General features: G+C 37.9%; 3 protein-coding genes across 4 annotated transcripts in view; 1 reads left to right on the top strand and 2 right to left on the bottom strand.

The window, feature by feature from the left end:
* LOC128238364 (solute carrier family 28 member 3-like) overlaps nucleotides 1-11,014 on the bottom strand; it is a 29,320-nt gene extending 18,306 nt beyond the window's left edge. The window contains exons 1-6 of one of the 2 annotated variants that reach the window (XM_052954218.1): nucleotides 10,890-11,014; nucleotides 5,505-5,705; nucleotides 5,046-5,173; nucleotides 1,636-1,865; nucleotides 1,249-1,390; nucleotides 609-800 (exon numbers count right to left, since the gene is read on the bottom strand). In XM_052954218.1, coding sequence (XP_052810178.1) covers nucleotides 609-800; nucleotides 1,249-1,390; nucleotides 1,636-1,865; nucleotides 5,046-5,173; nucleotides 5,505-5,703 — 891 coding nt within the window. In that variant the 5' untranslated portion in view covers nucleotides 5,704-5,705; nucleotides 10,890-11,014. Of the gene's footprint in view, nucleotides 1-608; nucleotides 801-1,248; nucleotides 1,391-1,635; nucleotides 1,866-2,154; nucleotides 3,430-5,045; nucleotides 5,174-5,504; nucleotides 5,706-10,889 lie in introns of those variants that run through there. The other variant, XM_052954228.1, reaches the window with a different exon arrangement.
* A 1,800-nt stretch (nucleotides 11,015-12,814) lies between these two features.
* Nucleotides 12,815-14,375, top strand: LOC128228442 (uncharacterized). The gene is made up of 2 exons (XM_052939759.1): nucleotides 12,815-12,840; nucleotides 13,133-14,375. The coding sequence occupies exons 1-2, from the start codon at nucleotides 12,815-12,817 to the stop codon at nucleotides 14,373-14,375; spliced, it is 1,269 nt and encodes a 422-aa protein (XP_052795719.1).
* A 544-nt stretch (nucleotides 14,376-14,919) lies between these two features.
* Nucleotides 14,920-22,790, bottom strand: LOC128217655 (serine/threonine-protein kinase PRP4 homolog). Its single transcript, XM_052924980.1, has 5 exons — nucleotides 22,773-22,790; nucleotides 21,008-22,505; nucleotides 17,836-18,105; nucleotides 15,452-15,592; nucleotides 14,920-15,164 (listed from the first exon to the last, which is right to left on the bottom strand). Exons 1-5 carry the CDS (start codon nucleotides 22,773-22,775, stop codon nucleotides 14,986-14,988), a joined length of 2,091 nt encoding a protein of 696 aa, XP_052780940.1. The 5' UTR covers nucleotides 22,776-22,790; the 3' UTR covers nucleotides 14,920-14,985.
* Nucleotides 22,791-24,722: the final 1,932 nt, after the last annotated feature.

The raw sequence follows: 24,722 nt of genomic DNA, 5'->3' as shown, positions 1-24,722 counted from the left end.
AGTTGCTTATGTAAGGAAAAGTTTAAAAACATGCCTGAATTATGGTACTAACAGTGTTCTTGGGTGTTTTTGCTGAGAAGCAGGATATATCATAAGTGATACAGTTTTTGTATACATTGTATATATACAATTACTCCCGTCAATGTGGTCAAAGCGTTTGTAACATAATAAAACATTTTTCTCCACTTAAATGAGTTGTAAAATGTGCACAAAAAAAACCATTTTGTTGTAGAAACCCAGGATTGTTTTTCCATTTTAATGGTTTTGGGATAGATTCACCTCTAACGTAACCAACCATTTATTGTCCTATTTCAATAAAGCGTATTCTTTACTTCATTTATATAAACTTTAAGTGAAAAAACAGACTTTTCATCAAATTAGCGTTGTTCAACGCATTAAAATGACAAACAATTAAGATTAAGAATTCTAACAAGGAAAAAATATGCCCGTTTTATTGCACTGCAATATTTTGCTAAGACTGCCTTCGTAAGGGGAGAAAAAAAAATGTTTTATTACCTTATTATAGTTAAACGCATTCACCGAAAAGAAAGATTTGATGTCAAAAGGATATGTTGTCATGGTAACCTTATCTCCATAGCTTTCCTTACCTTGAATGCAAAGAGGTGGTCAGTGAACTTGTCACCAAACACAAACTTGGACCCCTCATCTGTGAAGCTGAGGAACTGCTGCACGCGCTGCCCCATCCACTGGAAGCCGGAGTAACCTGCGGGCCAGCGCAGGATCACCACCGCAAAATAGAACTGTAGGCAAAACCCACCCAGAACTGGGCGCCAACGCACCTGGGGGTGGAGAAAAATTACTGAATAAATCCAATGTTTAAAAGTGTCATTTTAGTTTCATCTCCAATCAAAACTCAAAATCTGAAATCTCAGCATTCATATCTCTCATCATATACATTTAAAAGTTATTTTTGCTAACAAAACTGCTCATACTAATAAAATATTAAAATTAAGATAAGTCATGTTTTTACTCATTAGATTTGTAGGGTTGTCACTAAAATATTTACACTAAACTCTTTTAAAAAATAATTCAGCTCAAAAGGTATGCAGCTATAAGATACTTATATAAGTGTTAAACTAAATCTTTAAAATTGAGCTTATAAAGTCCTGGCCAAGCTTCAAGGTCTTCCAAAGTGCTGAGATGGCAATGAAACCAAGGCTATGACAATACCTCAAGAAATAATATTAGAAAAACAGATGAAGTAAAAATGAATGAACATGCTGCTACCTTGCCAGGGTGAGCTGAGAGGATCCATAGTACACTAATGAAGAACAGGATGCCGACAAGGGCAACCGCGTTACCGGGGCGACGGACTAGTGTAATCACCAGAACAGTGAGAATACCACCCACAGCACACACACAGACACCACTGGAATAATATGTACAGTGTAAGTAATTACAATATTTTTTTTCTCACATTTAAATGACTTCTGAACATAGCTGTTCATATGCAATTGATATTCATAAAAAATTAAGTTAAAACAGTTAAAAAGTAATTATAATATTTCCACCTTATAGCCTTTGATGTTTAAAAACTATGAATTATAATTTCACACAAAATCCTTCAAAGTCGTTGAAGCGTCTATCATGGCAACAGGTGTTGCACACACTCACATTTTTAGGAGTTTCCTGCCTCTCGGTGTCACTCCATGCCCAAGTGCCTCCGTTATCTTTGTGAGCTGATCAGCAAACCGTGTCCGTAAGAACCAGATAGACAGGCAAGTTGCTATGATAACTGCTAGACCAATGAGAGGTTTCACATCCTGGCAACCGTAACGAAGGCTGACAACCAACGCCCAGATCATATAACCAACAGCCAGCAAACCAACACCAACTAAGAGGGCCTAGAATAAGACAGTCAAATATTATGTAGGGCCTTGAATAAGACAATTATTATGTAAGTGTAAGAATATTAGACTTCCATTTACTTAAAACAATGGTCATGGGGCCTGTTGTAGTGCCTTCAATAATCTTAAACCTGTATAAATGTCACAAATGTCAAAAAGTGGATTTTTATATTTCTTCATTTTTTTTTAAAGTTCAATTTGTACAAATGTGAAGCAAAATAACAAAATGGACACACATTAGGAATTGTAACTTAATACTCTAGTGATAAGTTTAAGAAATGTTTACATGAGGTAACAAGTCTGCCCTTGTGTTAACAGTAGTCTGCCCTTGTGCTAACAGTAGTCTGCCCTTGTGTAAACAGTGGTCTAAGGTCTGCCTGTGTGTTCATAGTAGTCTGCCCTTGTGTTAACAGTAGTCTGCCCTTGTGTAAACAGTGGTCTAAGGTCTGCCTGTGTGTTAACAGTAGTCTGCCTGTGTGTTAACAGTAGTCTGCCCTTGTGTAAACAGTAGTCTTATGCCTGCCTGTGTGTTAACAGTAGTCTGCCCTTGTGTTAACAGTAGTCTGCCCTTGTGTTAACATTAGGTTAAGGTTTCAAACAGCTTTTATTACTATGATACTTAGTCAATGTAACACACACCGGCAATTGATATAAGGGAAGCAAATCTAAGATAATGTGTCTCATGTTTTCCTTCTCAGTTGCTTACCTTCATACAATACAATCAGGGTTAACATTTTGTAAACATTTGTCTTAAATGCTGTGTCTTATCATCTTATCAATGGGGTGGCTGTAATTACACACAATATCCATCTGAGTAAAGTTTGCCTTGGAGAGTAAAAAAAATTGACACCATACCGATATATAGCAATATGGCTACGCCTGCAGTGTCACGTGACCCCTTGGTAAGGGCCTTCCAAGAAGTACGCAGAAGCAGACGATAATTATACAGAAATTATACAGAAGTTCTACTTGACAATCAGATAAAAAATGCATAGACATGGTAAAACATAGCAATAAAAGTAAGAATAAGATTAAATTAGTTCATTATTATTAAATGAATGCAATGTATAATTCAGGTAGAAATAATTTAATGTCTAAACTTAAAGCTACTTTTTTTCTAAATAACATCGAAATTTTTGTAACAATAAAAAGGCAGTCTCTATTTTAAAACTCAAGTTTAGGGAAACAAAACATGTTTTAAATTTCCTTAACGAAAGTTACAAAAATGTGTTTGTTTAGATCAAATGTCAAAACTCAATGGATTTCGCTGTTAAAAATCACCTGTTTAAACAAGAAGAATGAATTATTATTACTGATATAACTACCTTAATACTTCTCTCAATTAATGAATATCCGTATTAAATGAAATGCAAAACTGTACTTTTAAGCAACATAGAAATTTGAAATTATCATGGTCATTACAAGTGCACAGGTGCATACTTTGATTTGCGCTGTTAACAAAGATTATTTTGTTTTATCGATATATATATACTTTTTGTGATCTTTAGTTATATGGTATTAGATTTTTTTTTTATCTAAATTTAATAACAAATGTTACTCAAATCAATGGAGTTGTCTTTTTCTCCATCAGTATGTCCAAACAAACTTCAAACCAAATGTATATACCGGTAAATGCTTCGAATTTAAAACTGTAAGTACAAGGAGACAAATTTCAAAATAACGATAAATCGCAAGATATCGTCAATATTATGCACCAATACTCAAAATAATTTGCTATTTACTGATATAACAGAAAATATACATATATTACCAGTTACATTAAGACAAGTGGAGGGTTATAGTCTACTGAAAGGTCACTTTGTTAACAAATGCAAAAAAATGCATAATTTGAGCAGCATAAAGGGAAAATGTCAGTATTTCGGAATTCCTTAATTGTCTTTATAATTACTATCTCTCAGTTATGAGAAATATATTTTCTGTTAAATATATATTAAAAACAGTATTATAACACTACTGTTGATATGTGCATGGCAGATAGCAACTGGGAACTGATAAGCCCGGCCTAATCTGGACACTGATTGTTCAGTCAGTATTGACCGGCCAGTTCAACGGATATGTCGCGTCATGTTAATTAAAGTGTCAAAAGTACAATAAAAACAAAGGGAACAGGGCAGTGTGGAAGACCAAGGTTGCTAACTAAAAATGACATTCTTTGAACTGTAATTGAAATAAATAAAAACAAGCAAATTCGTTGAATTGATATCCCCCGCCTGATTTGGCAAAATCAAGGAATGGAAATCAATTGTTGGTGAATTATATATATATGAGTTTGAGTTTGATTGCAACTGTTTGAAATAAAAAAAATATTGTATATAATGTACTCCATGTTACCCAGTTCCAAACTAATCTAAGATTTTATCAAGGCAAACATTCTGATCAAGTTTCATGAAGATTGGTCCAGATATATTGCAAAATATATAGACTCTATGTGTCCACAAGGTTTTTTTAAGATTTGACCCAGTGACCTCATTTTTGACCCCACATGACCTACTAGTTCCAAACTATTCCAAAATTTCATCGAGGCAAACATTCTGATTAAGTTTCATGGAAATTAGCAGTCTTCCCGAAATTGTAAAAATTCTGCCTGTCCACCGGACAGGCACTTTGGAAGTTTTTGCCTGTCTAACAAGTATTTGCCTGTCCGAACAAATATGTCATAGTATACATAAAGAGTAAAAAAATGAATGTCAACTGTTCTTATTGCTTGCCTGATTTAGTTCACAAAAAACAACAACATATAAATACTACATTGACATGGTACCAGACGGACGGACGGAAGGATCGACGGACAACGCCAAAACAATATCCCCCTCACCAAACCTTCGAATCGATTCGGCGGGGGAAAACAAGTACAGATGCTGATGTCAAACAATGCTGACTGTGTATAAGAATCACAACTTGGTCAGTTTTATTGAATTTTGCACTTCATGTACAAAAAACTAGGGTACAGGGTGGCTTTACCCCCCAGACCCTCACCATTGCTCCTGAACCCAAATTTTGCATACAGTTCAATACCCTCTTAAACTAGGGCCCAAGACTGGGTGCATATTTGACATATTTTTCAACAAATCTGACCCCGGGTGGGAGGAGTGCTGGCTGGAATTGCCATCAAAACCCCTTACTCTGCAAAAAGAACACCAATACAGATGTACTGACCATCCTGAGTTTGGTTTTGTTGTTCTCTATAAACTCCCCGACATTGTGGGGTATCCGTGTGAAACTCTGGAACAGATCTGTGATGGAACTGCCACTCTCCCTGTCAGCCTCCAGACAATCCTGCGACTCTGGAAAGAAAAAAATAATAAATACTTGCTGTACATATACACAAACTTGTAGAGTCTGTATTAAGCAGAACTGAAGACACTCTCTTCAACAACCTCAATGACTGTTTGTTTGATAATTGTATTGCTTTTTGAAACAAACAGGATGCATGTTGAAATTGTTTTGTAGATATTTACAAGATTTGAAGTATACAATCCATTATGTTCAGATTATTAATTAACTGCTTGATAACACATAATTACAAGTATATGCATGTGTGTTAATGTTAACTCAACAGATGTGATTTACAATGAACACCATGTTTAATTGCAAGTATCCGATATGAGCACCTACTGGATGCAGATGTCAGCAGTGTTTCCTTCTGGCAGCCCAGGGGTTCTGCCACATCCTGTCCCTTGCTCATTGGAAACACCTCACTCTCTGTCTGATAGTCCAAATGGGAGAAAACCTCCTGGGCCCCTTCAAGCTCCCCCGGGGAGAATATCACACCCTCAGCCCCAGGGTTCTCAGGCATGTTCACTATCACTGTCATGGCTGGCAAGGAAAAGAAAATATTTTATATTTTTTGTTAAATTGGGTAGCTAGTAGCCCTTTCAACATTAGACAGTCATATTAGGTTTTTATCATTTACCGTCCCTCCCGGAAGATGACTAGTATCCTTTTGTGTGGCGCGCCAGGGAATAGAACCTGCAACCCTTGGATTGACCGTCAAGTGTGACCACTAGACCATGGATCCGCCACCGGGAATATATCAGGGATAGCCAGGGAAATGGGCCGTGTTTTTACCTTCCAGGTGGCCCCTCATTGCCGGGTGAATGCGGTGGTTTTGTCTTCCCGCCAAATATAGCAGGGAATGAGCCTTACCTAGAGTCCCTTGGGTGCGGGGGCATTAGGCGGGGGTTTCATGAGCAGGTCATCCCCGCAGGGCGGGCACTTTGCCCGGGCTTGGCTGGACCAAAAGTCCCCGCTATTCCCCGGACCTGGTGGGGCCGTGGTTACAATTGACTGGTGCATAAACTTGGTACTTATTGGGAGTCCATGGATTTCATTGGCTGTAGGTTACAATCCTTAGAATGAAATTGCAGATAGGCATAAATTAATGGTGTTTAAAAGTCCACCTACTTTCACTAATCCAATACACACTCCCTGCGTCAGATTTTGTGTAAACAATGTATCAGGAACTGAGGATGTATCCTAAGTATAAAATGTCCACGATTTGATGAGTATAAACACATTGTTTTCTATATGTTTAAACAATATTTTGTGCACCGAATGTAAAGCAATTGCTTGTTTACGATTACTTGTTTTAGATGAAAATCATGTCAGTATTTAAATATCTTGTGAAAACAATGCACGTACTTGGCTTCTCGACTCGCTCAATGCAACTAATTGTTCAAAACTATGATTTTATACCTTCTCTATTGTGTAAATCCCAACTGATAGCTTGATTTTGTCAACAAAAAGTATTGTTATTGTTTTCCAAGTGCAGATCACCAGTTTTGGAGATAAATCGGCACATTTAAGAAAATGCTTACTAGTTCATTCTGTTTCTTTTTAGAACCCAGGTTCATCCTAAATTTTGTAAATCTATGGCACACTAAAATAACAATCAAAAGGCATTTGCGACCGTGAACCCCAGTTAAGTCGTGCAGCATCGGGAACAGGCCAGTATATACAATCCGGTATAGTAGGGTGGTCACCGTGCCCGAGCCACACTGTCTAAGGGGCACATGCAGTTGACCATTAGCTTGGGAAATTAGCTGGCTCTGCTGCGAGTCATGTTTAATACATGTAGTTCAATTTGATTAACAACTCAAGTCCAATTAAGATGTTAAAAGTTGGTTCTTTATTAATTCCAAATTTAAGTTAAATACTTAAAAATACAAAATAAATCCCAACATGAAACATACAATAGTCCATGTGATATATCAAGTTATGAAAGTAAGTGAATTAATCATATATACCAATAAAATAGTTCAATGATATTTCCTTAGTAAAAGAAGAGGTTCCTAGTTAATTTTCAAAGTTTGTCCATCTATGAAAATAAGTTTGTCCCTCTATTTTGAGAAATGAAAATGTGCAGACTATATACTAACTTCAAGAGTAAAAGTTACCAATAAGAATTAAGTGATAAAAAGATAATGGAGATTTGAGGAAGTGTCACTCAAAAATAACTATTATCAAAAAGTAAAATTTACAATAAGATTAAGGGCCGAATTCAGAACAACCACTCTCACTCACACTCAATGAGTTAATCCTCTGTAATCACATAACGGTCCAACTATTTTCGAGTGAAAAGTATATCCGTATTCACAGGTGTGAGTGAGACTCAAGTGTTTTGCGTAAGTGGGACATTTGTGAGTGCTCGGCTAGGCCACTTGAACAGCCCCGAGGATTGGTTGTGAATACGAATTGAATGAGTGTGAGGGATAAATGTACATGACAAGTAGAAAAGGTGAAATATATCAGATTTCGGAACAAATAAGGGACACCCTCGTTCTCAGAACATATTTAAGAGACCCGGATAATCCATTGAAGTTGCCTTCTATAAAAATCTTTTTTTTTAAAAAAGATGCGCCAATCATATATTTGTTTTGTTTCGAAATGATCTTGAACGCCCAGCAAACTTAATGGTTGCTTTTCTTCGACGGCTGCAAGAACATTTAGCTAAATGCACGCGAAGTTAGCAGCTTAGCGGCATGAAGTTAGCGGCCTAGTGGCGTGTAGTTAGCGGCCGAGTGGCCTACAATTCCCAAACCTCAATCCAGTAGCCCCGCAAAAGGGGGAAATTCTGATATTCGCTAAAGGATGCGGATTAATGAATATAACATTTAATTTATCATTGTTTTGGCAAAGAACTCATATAAAATGCTATGAGATTTTAGGCACATGAGGCAGCTAGGCTGCCAGGCTGCTAACTATACGCCGCTAGACTTAAGTACACGGTTTTACGCAGTGTTCATTTTCATTTCAGAGCGTGGTCAGATAATTGATATGTATTTTCCAGCATATACTCAGTTGGATCATCATCATCATCATCATCATCATCATCATCATCATCATCATCATCATCATCATTAACACAACCACCACCATCACCACCACCATCATCATCATCATCATCATCATCATCATCATCATCATCATCATCATCATCATTATTATTATTATTATTATTATTATTATTTTCCTCTTATTATTATAATTATTATAGTCATCTTCATTCATTTTCCCCTACATTTCTTAAGTTGTTTTTTCAATCCAAGGTTTAATTTCCCCATAAGACATTCATTCGCTAATTGTATGCATGTGCTATTTTTTAATTAAGTGTTGTCAACTTTCATATTTTTTTCAATCGTCATAGACCGCTTTATGCAGACCACAAAAGCATATTATAATTTATACCAGTACATATTTAAATCATGTGGTACAATGGGAAACGGCTACATATTTAAAACAACAACAACAAAAACAACATGCATTTAAACGCATTTTGCAACAGTTATTTACAATTTTATTTTTATTAACCAAATGTTTAAAAATGTTAAGTTTCAGAGTTACAATTATTGCCATTTGTTTGTCGCCATATCTACCAATACGGTACTTAAATCGCAAATAAACATATGTTTACTGTAAACATCACTATAGTCAAACAGATAATCCGCTATGATCATGAAAACATACATGTATTCGTAATGTATTGGTCACTTGATGAAGTGGAGTGTCAGCGAGGCGTGTGAATACAAACAGATCACTTAAATGTCACTCCCCTTATTTCACTCAAGTGATCACTTGAGTGTCCCTTACGGGAATGTGGTTGGAGTGTGAGTGAGAGTGGATGTTCTGAATTTAGCCCTAAATCTGAGATAATTGAGAAGTCTCAAAGAGAATTAGAATGACCGACAAAAGTCTATGAAGGAAATTTAATATAAAAGAAAAATATAGAAAAATAAATTATAACTGAAATTTTTCTTTTTTTTATTTTGTAACAAAATTTGATATAGAAAGTCACCGCTGGTCTTTATATAAAGTAAATTCTCAATCTACACTGAGCCCAGGCTTTGCTAATTTGCATATTACCAACCAAGTTATCACACATACTATGAATGTATTTCTGTCTATAACGGAATGTTATATAATGAACGCACATCCGCCGCCTACAACAAACCGTTACAACACTATTTCAATTACCAGTAAAGACTTATCTGTGTCTCACTATATAACCACCAAAATATAATGACATTTCTATTTTAGCAGAGAGATTTGAGGATACTTATCAAAATGACCCTTCTTATAATTAAGTGTTGTAGTACATGTACATGGATTAGGAAAAGCAATCGCTGCAGGACTTAACCGGGGTTCGCAGTCGCAAATGCCTTTTGATCGTTATTTTATTGTGCTATAGGTTTACAAAATTTGGGATGAACCTGGGTTCTAAAAATGTACTGATTGAACCAGTAAGCATTCTCTTAAATGTGCTGATCTATCTCCAAAACTGGCGATCTGCATTCCGAAAAACAATAACAATACCTAACATAGACCAAAACAAGGTATCAGATGAGATTTACACGAAAGAGAAGGTATAAAATCCTAGTTTTGAAGAAAAAATTGCATTCAGCGAGTCGGTAAGCCTAGTAAGAGATATTTTAATACAGGTATGATTTTCATCTAAAACAAGCATAATGGTAAACAATTAAGCAATTGCTTAACATTCCATGCACAAGGTTGTTTCTAAAAAAATTGTTTAAACATATAAAAAAAAAATGTGTTTATGCTCTGACATCGAAGCGAGGACATTTTATACCCTAAACAATGAACTAGGAAACCTGGTGGACATACCTGACATTACTGCCCTTGAACATGCAACAACATTATACTTTTATCCTTATACATTATACTGTTATCCTTATACATTATACTTTTATCCTTAAGCACCTGTCAATTGTAACCACGGTTGCCCCAGGTCCGGGGAATAGCGGGGACTTTGACTTTTGGTCCAGCCAATGCCAGGTAAAATCCCTGTCCTGCGGGGAGGAACCGATGGTCGAATCCCCCCGCACCCAAGGGACCCTAGATATGGCCCATTCCCCGCTATATTTTACGCGAAGACAAAACCACCACATTCACCCGCATTATTATACGACGTCAGCGGTCCATATTATTTTTTGGCAAAGTCTGGACTAGCCAAAAAAGATGATACATGTATATACCGCTGACTTCATAAAACTGGGATTTTGATTAAAATACACTGATATATGGACCGATCGATTTTATATGTATATATATAAAGAACGCATTTATGTGATGTATAATATATATAAATATCTATACTGTACTTTTAAACATGCTGCCTTGTATTAATATTAAAGTAAACTACTTAAAGATCATCTGGGGTGTTTAAATACAGATTATTCTTATTTTAAAACACCACAATGCAACTCTTAAAAGTTCTAGCTCTTAGTAGCAATTTTTTTAATAACATTGTTATCTATTGCTGTTTTTTTTCACTTCACGATATGCTGTACATACCATTTAATAGTTAAATTATTGCATCATCAAATTAAAAGGATCGCTTGATTATTAAACACTCATTACTTATTATTAGAACTCAATCAATGTTAAAATTATCATATTTATAATTACACATATTACACATACTATATACATTTGGTATCTATCTTTATAATACATGTATAATCAAATAACACAGTAACTGACCTTTTACACGTGCGTTCAATTCCTGTATGTTCTTCTTTATCACAACAAGCACATGTTCTGTGCTTAATTAGCATACACGTGTGAGTTTTTTTATTCTTTTGTTGGGAGCGGCTAGTCATGAGTGTAACCGCACAGTTATTTCCCGCCAATACACCGAATCTACGGCGTACCAAGTGGCCCATCAGTGCAAATCGGTGTGTTACTTGTTTAACAAGAGCGACAGCCCCATTGGTGTGTTTTCCAGTTTATTTGTTTAAAAGTCATTGATACGCTACTAATAATTTATTTAACTTGTTTAGTAATGTTAAACTAATTTAGTTAATGATAAATATGTTCCTTATATAATGTAGCAAAAAAAGATAAGTGTCGATTGTTATAATGACTTTGTTCAATTAACCTACAATTATAAACAAAAACATTTAAGTTCATGCTGAAAATTGTTTATTCAATGCAACTATACATTTGTTTTCATTACATGACCACGCGGAGTTTTGGGTGGTGGGGTTAATTTGACTAAGTTTCACTTTCAGTCTATGTCACTATCGAAGAAGTTATAAATAATGTGAAGGCACCATTTCTGACTAGAATTATCCAAACTTTCATTGAGAAAATCAATATATCTTAGCTTAAGTTAGTCTCATCGAAATGCACTTAGATTAATGAAAGTTTAAGTTAAGATTTTTACATAAGAATGGAATTCATTTTTTAGTTTAAGTTGAATTTCATTGTATGAAACACTGATCTTAAAATTGTTTGAAAAATTAATTCAAATTGATTTAGTCTAAACATGTGTACATTTTAAATAAATCAATTATAAGAAAACTGTTACATATCAATAAATCTAATTTCACCATGACACCTCTAACATATTTCTTGACTTTTGGACCACTGTGTACTCCATACAAGGTACGGCGGCACCTTTGTCGACCTTTGTTTACGTCAGATGATCCAACACTGTTTATTTTGTTGTGTCGATAGGCTGGCCATTATGGAGGGATCAATTTAAGATTATTAATCAAAACTTGGTTAACAAAGAGACTTTATCTGTACTATATAACCCCAGAATTTCTTAACTTAATTATCGTGTAGTAAATCGTTGAAGGGAGGAAATAAAGATATCTCTCTATTTTATTCGTTATTCGTATTTCTCATTCAAAACATTGGATCCTAGGTTGAACGGTTGATGTTCAGTTTGAATAATATTGTGTACGAATTATGTGTGTTTGCTTTCTATCTGTATTTAAATGCATTCTACTGATGAAAAGGGAAGTCAGTTTTATATGAAAAAATATACACTTTGATGAAAGCTTTCACAAAGCTTCTTCTTTTTTAATTAATAATATTATTTTACACATTTAACACAACTTTAAAAGCCCAGTAAAAAAAAAGTAAATAAAAAATGTGTGTATCAACAAAAAATAATTTAAAATGTATATTTAAAGCTGCACTCTCGCAGATTGAACGTTTTGACAATTTTTTTGTCTTGGAACGATCCAATTTTTGCGAAAATCCATGGAAACCAGTTATATAAGATAGACAGGCAGGCAGGCAGGCAGGCAGGCCGGGGCGGGGCGGGGCGGGGCGGGGCGGGGCGGGGCGGGGCGGGGCAGGGCAGAGATAGATAGATGGATAGATGGATGGATGGATGGATGGATGGATAATTTTCAAGCTGACTTTGATTTGATTTTATTGCATTTTGAAGTGTATTTTCTTGTCGTTGTTTTTCTACAAACATTACTAGTTAATCCTGCTTGCGGTCTCCTTTATAACATTATATTATACTATATTATACGTGAACACTATAATTATAAATGTATAAGGGAAAGGCTGACTTATTTCTGAAAGAGAGGAACTGAAGAGCTTTTTTTAAATATATGTATTGTCGTATTTTCTTTACAATTTATTCTGAAATTAAGTAGGAGCAGATGAAGAATTTAACCATAGATGGGACGTAACTTAGGGGCGTCCGTCTTTGACTTGCACCCCTCCAAAAGTAGCGAACTTTATATTTGTTTTAAACTGTTGTCAGGGGGGTATGGGGGTATTCCCCCTAGAATTGTTAAACAATTTCTTGTCCGAATTAAGCATTTTGGTTTTTTTTGCTCTCCTACATTGAAATGAAATGTAAACTTGGACGATTTAATGAGAAGGAGGGGGCGCTAGTATAAACAGTACGGCTTGTATCACGACAGTTTCAAATCGAGCTTTTTTACTGATTTTGTTTGCATTCTGGATCCGTACAGCACTGGATCCATACATCATTGGAACCATCCAGTGGAACCATACAGTGGATCCATACAGCACTGGATCCATACAGCATTGGATCCATACAGCATTGGATCCATACAGTGGATCCATACAGCACTGGAACCATACAGCATTGGATCCATACAGCATTGGAACCATACAGTGGATCCATACAACACTGGAACCATACGGCACTGGAACCATACGGCACTGGAACGATACAGTGGATCCATACAGCACTGGAACCATAGAGTGGATCCATACAGCACTGGAATTATACAGTGGATCCATACAGCACTGGATCCATACAGTGGATCCATACAGCACTGGAATTATACAGTGGATCCATACAGCACTGGATCCATACAGTGGATCCATACAGCACTGGAACCATACAGTGGATCCATACAGCACTGGAATTATACAGTGGATCCATACAGCACTGGATCCATACAGTGGATCCATACAGCACTGGAATTATACAGTGGATCCATACAGCACTGGATCCATACAGTGGATCCATACAGCACTGGAACCATACAGTGGATCCATACAGCACTGGAACCATACAGTGGATCCATACAGCACTGGAATTATACAGTGGATCCATACAGCACTGGATCCATACAGTGGATCCATACAGCATTGAATCCATACAGTGGATCTATACAGCACTGGATCCATACAACACTGGAACCATACGGCACTGGAACCATACAGTGGATCCATACAACACTGGAACCATACAGTGGATCCATACATCACTGGATCCATACAGTGGATCCATACAACACTGGATCCATACAACACTGGAACCATACGGCACAGAAACCATACAGTGGATCCATACAACACTGGAACCATACAGTGGATCCATACAGCACTGGATCCATACAGTGGATCCATACAGCATTGGATCCATACAGTAAAATCCATACAGCATTGGATCCATACAGTGGATCCATACAACACTGGAACCATACAGCACTGGAACCATACAGTGGATCCATACAGTGTATCCATACAGCACTGGATCCATACAGTGGATCCATACAGCACTGGAACCATACAGTGGATCCATACAGCACTGGATCCATACAGTGGATCCATACAGCACTGGAATTATACAGTGGATCCATACAGCACTGGATCCATACAGTGGATCCATACAGCATTGGATCCATACAGTGGATCTATACAGCACTGGAACCATACAGCACTGGAACCATACGGCACTGAAACCATACAGTGGATCCATACAACACTGGAACCATACAGTGGATCCATACGGCACTGGATCCATACAGTGGATCCATACAGCATTGGATCCATACAGTGGATCCATACAACACTGGAACCATACAGTGGATCCATACAGCATTGGATCCATACAGTGGATCCATACAGCACTGGATCCATACTGCACTGATTCCATACAACACTGGATCCATAATGGATCCATACAGTGGATCCATACAGTACAATATCATACATGGCATATTACGTTTTGCAAAGAAAAAAACATCGAAGGTTCAGTTTGGATATTTATTGCATGTATGCTTGACTGTTACTGAGTGTGAAGATTGAATAAAATTTCAAATTGACGAGTTCGACCCATTTTGCTTCAATCATAGTGTATATATTAAAAACAAATTAGGCCGTTTCTTTTGGGAGCAGATTATGGGTTAGGTAAGTATTGAAACAAGTGTTTATTGCAATACATTTTACAATATGTAGCCGAGAGAAAAATAATGAAGAAAAAAAGAAAGACAAACATCAAAAAGTAAAAATGATCAGTTAAGACCAGCGTGTATCCTGGAGAACCAGGCGTTCTCAGACGGACACGCCGCTACATTTGCGGCTCGGACACGCACATGGTTTCCTGCAGATCGTGAATGTTGCACGGCATCTTCACTTTCGCACAGAACGCCACCGGAAACCAGTCACCCACGCATGTGCAATACTTGTCTTCCAGTCGCACTATTTCTCCGTACTTTAGAACGAAGTCGCCCACGGAACATGTCTTTCCTAGAATGAAAATGGGATTATATCATTCAACAACATGTTGTTAACTATCTAATACATTCTCTTAAACGACACATTGAGGTCTCAGCCTCTCGGGCCGTCCCTTCAATCAATCACGGAATCTTTACGGAGTCTTTTAATCTACTGCAGCACAGGTGTCAATGGCGTTTACGAGCAATAATCACAAAATAAAAGAAAGATGGACATAGCAAATAATGTACACAGCTCGTAGTTGGTATTAAATTAAATATTCCAGGGGTAATACAAAAACCTGCCGCTCCCTCTCCTACCTTTGGGGCAGTAGTACTGACACGAGTTCTCGTCCCTAACTGGGTCTACACACTGGAGTGGCGTGGCCGGGCAGGGTGCTGGCGAACACGTGACACCGTTCCCATTACACGTGCACCCGTCACACCGCAGACCCACCGGACCTTAGACAGGGATAAAGAGATTAACTTTGCTGATAGGAGAAATAAACTACAATACATTTAACATTAATAGCAACATTCGTAGTTATTATTTTTGAATTATTTCAGTATTTGTTTATTTGTAAAGATTTTCTAGAAAGACTATACAGACCAGAGCTACATATGACTTTTTTACTTAAAGTGTACTTTACACCCTTATGCAATCTAGTAAAGTGTATGGTACACCCTTTGGTCATTCATTAAAGTGTAATGGCGATTTCTAAAGTGTACTGGTACATTAAATTACAGAATTGAATGACTTATTTTAGTTAATGAACTTTTATTTACATATTTATATTAGAACTTACACAAAATTTGAATGATGCTCAGCAAATTACAATTACTTATTAATTTAATCATCTTTACTGCTTTATTATTAGTCGGCGCCAAGAAGGGCGCCGACTATATTTGATATTACTTTAGAAATATTCCAACTTAGGGACTAGTTCATAAATTGCAGAACAATGCTTTCAATAGTTTCCACGTTGCATGATAAAATATAAAGTTTAGTTTGTTTTATAAAACTTTACACTTTAATTGATAATGAAACCTTGAATTATAATAGCCCTGCTTATCGTTTTGATTTTAAATACCAACTCAATCATAACAACTCGGCCATCTCCGAGATAGATACAGGCCGAGGTGTTCCGATTGATATAGATAAAGGTTACACGGTACTATTAAAATATCCTTTATGTCTGTAAACATCCTACGCAGTAAACTCCCTTGGTGACAGCAAAAATGCCGAGTTTTGAAACATTAACCTTGAGCTTATTTGTTTGTTTTGAAAATGTCATTCGAAATAATGAACTCCAGATAATTCCCCTTTGATAAATAGTATTTTTATCCCCATTTTATATACTCATATGAGTGAAATGTGTTACATAAACTTGTACAAAATATAAAGCAAGGAATTCACAGAACATGCCGGTACAAATAAAAGGTGAATTTCATGCTATTGAAATCTATGTATAAGACCATTGACTCTATTTCATCCGAAGAAACGTATGTATATTTTTGTTATTATTCAGTTTTAACCGGAGGATTAGCTTGGGGAAAAAATAACCATAATGTCCTTCGAGCATATGTACACCCAACATAAAACAAAATATTATCATTGAAATAATAACCATTTTTGGTTATCTGCATGCACGTTTTTCTTCTAATTTCATTGGGCCGACTTGATGCTTTGCATCTACTTTTTTCTTGTTGGCTTAGAGCCTTCTGTAAGTCTCTTAGTGTATCAATTTTAACAAACCGGTTTAACATTTAGACAAAACGGTCAGCTAGAACGGTAAAAGTACTCGGAAGAACGTTACGCCTTATTTATTATTTTAATCGTACCTGTACGAACAGCTGTTTGATTTTATGTCGTAATGGGCGTTTTTTAAAGTGTATTTACGCCCATTACGAGCCTTATCTGTAGCTCTGAATAGAGGCACTAAAGAAACGTTCTAATGTTAATACATTATTATGCTTTACACATTTGACTTTAATGATCATAACAAAAGAACATATGAGTTGTTTACAGATAAAAAAACCCTTTTAATGTTCAATAATGTGGTTTTCAATTTATAGCTACGTGGCCATAAATTCCATAGTTAAGAAAGGTTCCAAATTATCGCTAACATTTTTTTCACAAGCACACAAGTTATATGCCTTTGTTTTTGTTTTGTTCATTAAAGCCAAATGAGTTAAGCGTAATAATGCTTTGAAAATAATACGTTGTGCATGAATCCATTTAACGTTAGGGGAAAGACACTTGATACTTATGTCTTTTAAAATGTGCACGTGACGCAAATGTTGACAAATATAAACCTATGGTCTTGGTTTGGCAATACAAAACCACAACTCTAAAACTCATTTCGTCTTCTGAACTGGTATTTACAATACCTTAATTTTTATAAAGTATCAAATTATTTAAATACTTTTCAATGTCCTGACATGTGAACGAAATTTCACGAGCGATAGAATGGTGCATTCTATTTTTATTGAAAAAAAATCATAAGAACATACATGTTAAATGACATGACGCGAATGGGTGCTCTTGTCGAAGGTTGTTTGTCGAAGGTGGTCAATTAGATTATACAAACAAATGTTGTTATTCATCGACTAATTATAATCCCTGCATTTGTCAATTCTTTATTTTAATCCCAACCATTGGCGTTTTAATTGTATCTACATGTGCATATGTTAAAACTATTTACCCATTGGGACGAGGTCGCCCTTGTACCGACAGCCGCACTTGGGACAGCAAGAGTTCTCATCGAACAGCCAAAGGCGACTGGGGCACGCAATCGCCGGACAACTGACCGCCTTACACGCGCTCTCGCACACCGAGCAGCATCCGTCACTAGAGGTAACATGGCGTCCCACACCACAGGGCGGTCGCGGACACCGACGTCTCTCGCACGTGACGTCACCAGTTACGTGACATCGGCAAACGTGGCACTTCTCCGAGGGGTGCGGGAACGTGCCTATAGGGAAAAGGGGACTACGATTCAGATTCGTGTACGTGGATGTAAAGGCATTAACGTACTCACTTTAACCATTACCATTTTTAATTATGTTTCATTCTGACCATAAGACGAATAAAGCTATTTTTTAGCTATATTGTGCATTGAATACATTTAGAGACCGTCGTGTTCCCCTTGCCAAGATACTACGACTATCTGTCGAAGTTCAATAACACGAATATAAAATATCCAACACCATTAATGAGTTAGAAATTATTGTTACATTTTTAATAAAAAAAATACCTTTTTAACAAATATATCGAGAAGTTCCGCAATAATGTTTCGTTCATAAAATTGGCTCTAAAAATGACGCCTATACCACGTTGTTGTTGTTGCTGTTGTTGTTGCTGCTGCTGCTGCTGCTGTGGCTGCAGCTACTGAAGATATTACTGTTGATGATGCGTAAAAGTAAAGTAACGTGTATGTTTATTAAAATGTCACCATTCTTGATTTACGAACATCTTCACATACTGCACCAGGTTGTACTGGCATATTCAGGGCGCCTGACATGAAGACAATCCCAACATTCCCATGATTTAACTAGCTGGTGAGTCAGCTGCCGCCCATATCAAAACAAGCACCTGCAGGGGCTCGGACCTGGGACCTCCCTTACGACTAGGCCTCGGAGCAGTATGTAGTTATTAAAGAGGATGTTTTGCACAAAATAACGATAAATGTGCATATTCTCAAAGGATACTTCGAATACGTCTATTCCCAGGCTTTATTTCATTTCTTCTATTTCTCAATTTAATTTACATGATTAAACACTCAGGGTTTTTTTTGCATCTTGGGGCAACGGAACTGAGGCGTATCTCAGTATACTTGACATTTATTTTATATTTACAAGCTAAATGCCCAGTGGATCACATTAAAATGGCCGCGGTCAATGCATGTGCATTAAACGGTGTTTAACATTCAAATTAATATGAGTGGAAATTTGTGTCAAATTTAAATCCAGTTTGTACTAACAATAATATAATATATTTCAAAATGTTTACAACAGATGAGTTTGGGTGTTTTACCATGAAAATGCGTTTCGACTTTGTGACACAATATCTAACATGCGCTTTTTATAAAAGAGTTATCTGCAACCTTGTTTCATTATGCGTGTGCTTAATTGTATGTACGAGTGTTATATGGAGTTATAAACTTTCATATCAAGCATTAAAACAATTAATCGCAAGTGACATCAAGCAAAAACATTCAGTTTTCACTGATCTACCTGCTAGCCTTCTCCTAGTTGGGAACACTGATCTACCTGCTAGCCCTCTCCAAGTGGGGAACACTGCTCTACCTGCTAGCCCGCTCCACGTGGGGAACACTGATCTACCTGCTAGCCCGCTCCAAGTGGGGAACACTGATCTACCTGCTAGCCCGCTCCAAGTGGGGAACACTGATCTACCTGCTAGCCAGCTCCAAGTGGGGAACACTGATCTACCTGCTAGCCCGCTCCAAGTGGGGAACACTGATCTACCTGCTAGCCCGCTCCAAGTGGGGAACACTGATCTACCTGCTAGCCATCTCCAAATGGGAAACACTGATCTACCTGCTAGCCCGCTCCAAGTGGGGAACACTGATCTACCTGCTAGCCATCTCCAAGTGGAGAACACTGATCTACCTGCTAGCCCGCTCCAAGAAGGGAACACTGATCTACCTGCTAGCCTGCTCCAAGTGGGGAACACTGATCTACCTGCTAGCCCGCTCCAAGTGGGGAACACTGATCTACCTGCTAGCCCGCTCCAAATGGGGAACACTGATCTAACTGCTTACCCGCTCAAAGTAGGGAACACTGATCTAACTGCTAGCCCGCTCCAAAAGGGGTACACTGGCGACAGTTTACCCAACAATGTAACTGGGTTATTCTTCTTATTGTCAATGACGGCTATTTCGACTTCCTGCGGAACTGGCTGTGGTATTACGAGAAGCTTAATCTTGACGTCCCCGTGACGGTTGTGGCCGAGGATGATACGGTGATGAAGAAACTTAGGGCGCTGGACAAGAATACCTGACGGCGAAGCGGAGCCGCCAGGTGGGTATTCGAAAGTCACAGCGTTTTGGCACTTTCGTGTTTAATATGATCACGTTTCGCCACCCGCTCCACATCGATGAGCTGCTTGAGACTGGTCGTGACGTTATGTACATGGATGTCGATACCGTGATGCTTTCAGACCCGTTCCCGCACTTCCGAGGGAGCCACGATGTCTGGATGCAGGTCGACCATGGGAATGCAACCAACACCTACAGCACAGGGCTGATAGCCGCCCGTGCCAGTCCCCGCACGCGCTCCTTCATGCGCGACTGGGCGGACACGATGCAGGGCCGCACTCAACGCCACAACGACCAAATGTTCTTCACGGCCACTCTCACCATGGCCGGCAAAGACAGACTCAATATATTGCCGCTCAACAAGTCCTTCTTCCCAGACGGATATTTGTACTTCAACAATTTTACCGATATTCAGAAACAAGATGTGGTTATTGTTCATAACAATTTCATTGAGGGAAATGATAAAAAAGTTAACAGGTTCAAGGAAAATGGTCTTTGGAAAGTCGGGGAGGCGACTGTGTAATGAAACCATGGGTTTATTAATCATTTCCTTACAAATGCGCAAACTTTTTTTGTAATAAAACATATAAAAAAGCAATGATATGTCTTAAAACAGATTCGTATATGTTTATCTAATGATATATTAGTATAAGAATGTGACCGTCAACGCCCATTACGCAGAGTCTTGCAATACTGATTATACCTTTTAAAGGAATAATTTACTTTATAAAGGATGATGAATCAGTAAAATGACTCGTTGTAATACAATGAAATATACTGATTAATACGGAAGATTTTATATAACTAATGTACGAACCGATTTCATAGGTGGCATTCCCCACTTTGCAGCCGTCCGGCGAGCTGACGGACACGGTTTCCGTCGTTGTCGCCTCGTCGTCCGGATCCTCCGTCGTCATCGGCGGCTCCGTCATTATATACCTAGTGCCTGGTCCCTCGGTCGACGGCGGAAGTTCCATCTGTTCTGGCCCATCGGTAACCGTCGGACCGAATGTTGTTTCCGGTCGATCAGTTACCGGGGGTCGCTTGATTGTTTCCTGTTTATTGGTCACCGGTGGGCGCTTGTTCGGCTTTTGCCTCGTCTCAGATGTCCTATCATCGCTGCTTTTACTGCTTTTTTCTTCAATGTCGGACGTTTTGCTGGGTTTCTTTGAATGTTTTGAAATCAGTTTGCTTTTGAATGGTTTTAAGTCGGACTTGATTTTGGATTTGGATTTTGATTTCTCTTTTGCAATTTTGTCCTTCATTAGGTCAATAACTGATCCGTGGCTCTTGGATTTTTCTTTGGCAATTTTGTCCTTCATTAGGTCAATAACTGATCCGTGGCTCTTGGATTTCTCTTTGCCAATTTTGTCCTTCATTAGGTCAATAACTGATCCTTGGCCCTCGGATTTTTCTTTAACAATTTTGTCCTTCATTAGGTCAATAACTGATCCGTGGCTCTTGGATTTCTCTTTGCCAATTGTGTCCTTCATTAGGTCAATAACTGGTCCTTGGCTCTTGGATTTCTCTTTGCCAGGTTTGTCCTTCATTAGGTCAATAACTGATCCGTGGCTCTTGGATTTCTCTTTGCCAATCTTGTCCTTCATTAGGTCAATAACTGATCCGTGGCTCTTGGATTTCTCTTTGCCAACTTTTTCCTTCATTAGGTCAATAACTGATCCGTGGCTCTTGGATTTTTCTTTGGCAACTTTGTCCTTCATTAGGTCAATAACTGATCCGTGGCTCTTGGATTTTTCTTTGCCAATTTTGTCCTTCATTAGGTCAATAACTGATCCGTGGCTCTTGGATTTTTCTTTGCCAATTTTGTCCTTCATTAGGTCAATAACTGATCCGTGGCTCTTGGATTTCTCTTTGGCAATTTTGTCCTTCATTAGGTCAATAACTGATGCGTGGCCCTTGGATTTTTTTTTAACAATTTTGTCCTTCATTAGGTCAATAACTGATCCGTGGCTCTTGGATTTTTCTTTTGCAATTTTGTCCTTCATTAGGTCAATAACTGATCCGTGGCTCTTGGATTTCTCTTTTGCAATTTTGTCCTTCATTAGGTCAATAACTGATCCGTGGCTCTTGGATTTCTCTTTTGCAATTTTGTCCTTCATCAGGTCAATAACTGGTCCGCCCTTGCCGGAATGGTCCGACTTGCCCTTAGAGTTCCCATTCCCGGATTTGAACAGGCCTTTCACGGATTTGTTAGACTTCTTGGATCCCCCGCCTTTACTCTTTGTCGCCTCCACGAGACTCACGATACAGACGAACAGCAGGAACAACAACAACAGGCGAAACAGGTTTCTCGTCTGGAATAAAGTGTGACGAGATGACGTTCATGTTTAATGTACAGTGGTTGAGAAACGAAAAACGAAGACCTGCGCTAAATTTAAGCATAATTATTCTCTAACAAACGAATATTGTAGTCTCAAAATCGAGATATATTATGAAAAACATAACCTTATTAAATTAATTAAACTTATATTATTATTATTATTATTATTATTATTATTATTATTATTATTATTATTATTATTATAGTTTCTGCAATTGAAAAAGAAAAGTTCAACAAGTACCATGATGAAGCCTTCCAGCACAAATGAAGATATTAAACAACGGCAGGCTTTTATAAAGCAATTAGTACGGCCTAAGAAAAAATGCCTTGGTTCCTATTCGAGTGGAAAACCCCAACAGAAAAAAACGGACAAACGGACAGACAGTCAGACGGACGGATGGACAAACAGACAGACGGACGAATGTTCTAAGTTTGACGTAGACGGTCATGTTACGACTTCTTTAGTAATCACGTCTATCTGCAGACAATTTTGTAAAAATTAAATATGTTGTCCACAGGTTGTCTTTTAGTTGTCAGTGAGTTGATTTAATATGCTGAACTAAGGGAACACTATAGACGTCGAAAAAAGAGGAAGTGGTGTCACACATATTGGCCAGCAGCCCGTCAACAAGGAAACATCCGTATAACACTACAAATGCAAACGTTTAGTTGCAGCAATGAAGATCTGCATACGTGTGAAGAGAAGTTTGTTTGTTTTTACAGCAGATTGTTGGTTGTTGTTGCTCAGGGCAAGTCTGAAAAGTAAAGAAGACAGGTTCTTGGTATCTCGGACTCTGAATAATGCAGTAAGTCGGACCTTCGGTTGCTCCACATATACATAGTTCAATATTACAAAATTTGGTGGCTCTTGTGAGTATTCTTGCAGCCTCGTTCTGAACGGATCCGATGTCATTCTTGGGGTTGTTGGAGTAGTTATCCCATGTAATATCACTTTATACAGGAAGCGGCCTGATCAATGATACGTTCGTGCGTGCCAGAATTTGGCAAGATAAATACAATTTCAAAAATCTTAGAATTCCGATTCGCTGCCAGGCTTTGGTGTCTGAAGATATATGTGATGACCTTGGCGAGTGTGAGTTTTGACTTGACTCACTGGTACTTGATCTTTATCGATTTCTGGAGGGCTTGCCTATTGTGTTTGCGTGAGAAAGACATTGACTCTGTTTTTGCATGATTCAAAGATACCAGCCAAGACTTTGTAAAGCGTATGACAAACCGCTGGTCAGAATAGGATCGTCAATTATTAAATATAAAATGGTGTCATCACAGCACAGAGGCTAATATTGGCTTGGATATCGTCGACAATACCGTTTGTGTAGACTAGAAACAGGAGAGGGCCAAGAATGCAGCCCTGTAGTACGCTTGCGTTGATGGATTTCCAGCTCGAAGAGGAGTTAAAAATAACAACTCGTTGCTTTTGATCCGACAGGCAAGAGGAAAGCCAGTAAAGAATATTACATTGAATACCAATAGTAGATAGTTTGTGAAGAATACCTCGATGCCATACTCTGTCAAAGACTTTGGATATATCACAAACGACAGCGCTAACTTTTTCTTTATCCAGTTCTCAACAACTGTAGTCGTAAAGTTACTTGAGTTGGTTCACGGTAGAATCACTTTTGTTTAATCCAGATTGGAAATTCGTGAGAAGGTTTCTTGAAACCAAGTAGGTGTAAATATATTTGTGAACATAACGTTCCATGGGCTTTCCGACGCAGCTGAGGGGTGAAATTGGACGATAGCTGCACGGATTTGTTGGATTTGTTTTGAAAAATTGGTTCAACAATTGCAAGTTTCCAAGACGAAGGAAACATTGAACGTTGAAGCAGTTTATTGTAAAAGTAAGAAAATAGTCAAGCTACTACATCTTCACCTTCTTTAAGCAGCCGCTGACTGACTAGATCTGGACAACATGTGGTAGGGAATAATCAATAATAGGTATTAATAATCCTTTACTTCTTGTACCGTAAGAGTAATTAATGGAAGGGATGAGTTGGCAGTTGGCAGTTCTGGAAAATCATGATTAGGTTGGACTGCGAGCAAATGAAAAAGTTCAAAAAGGATGCTTTGTCTTCGTCTGTAGTTGTTTCAATGCCGTTTACAGTCAGAGTGGGAAAAGTTGATGACATATGTTTGTTTGTCAGTTGTTTTGCCAATTTCAACCTCTTTT

The sequence above is a fragment of the Mya arenaria genome, chromosome 1 (genome assembly GCF_026914265.1).
Source record: "Mya arenaria isolate MELC-2E11 chromosome 1, ASM2691426v1".
NCBI classification, from domain to species: domain Eukaryota; kingdom Metazoa; phylum Mollusca; class Bivalvia; order Myida; family Myidae; genus Mya; species Mya arenaria.
The sequence above is the reverse complement of the archived record's forward strand: the minus strand, read 5'-3'. Positions and strand labels throughout refer to the sequence as shown.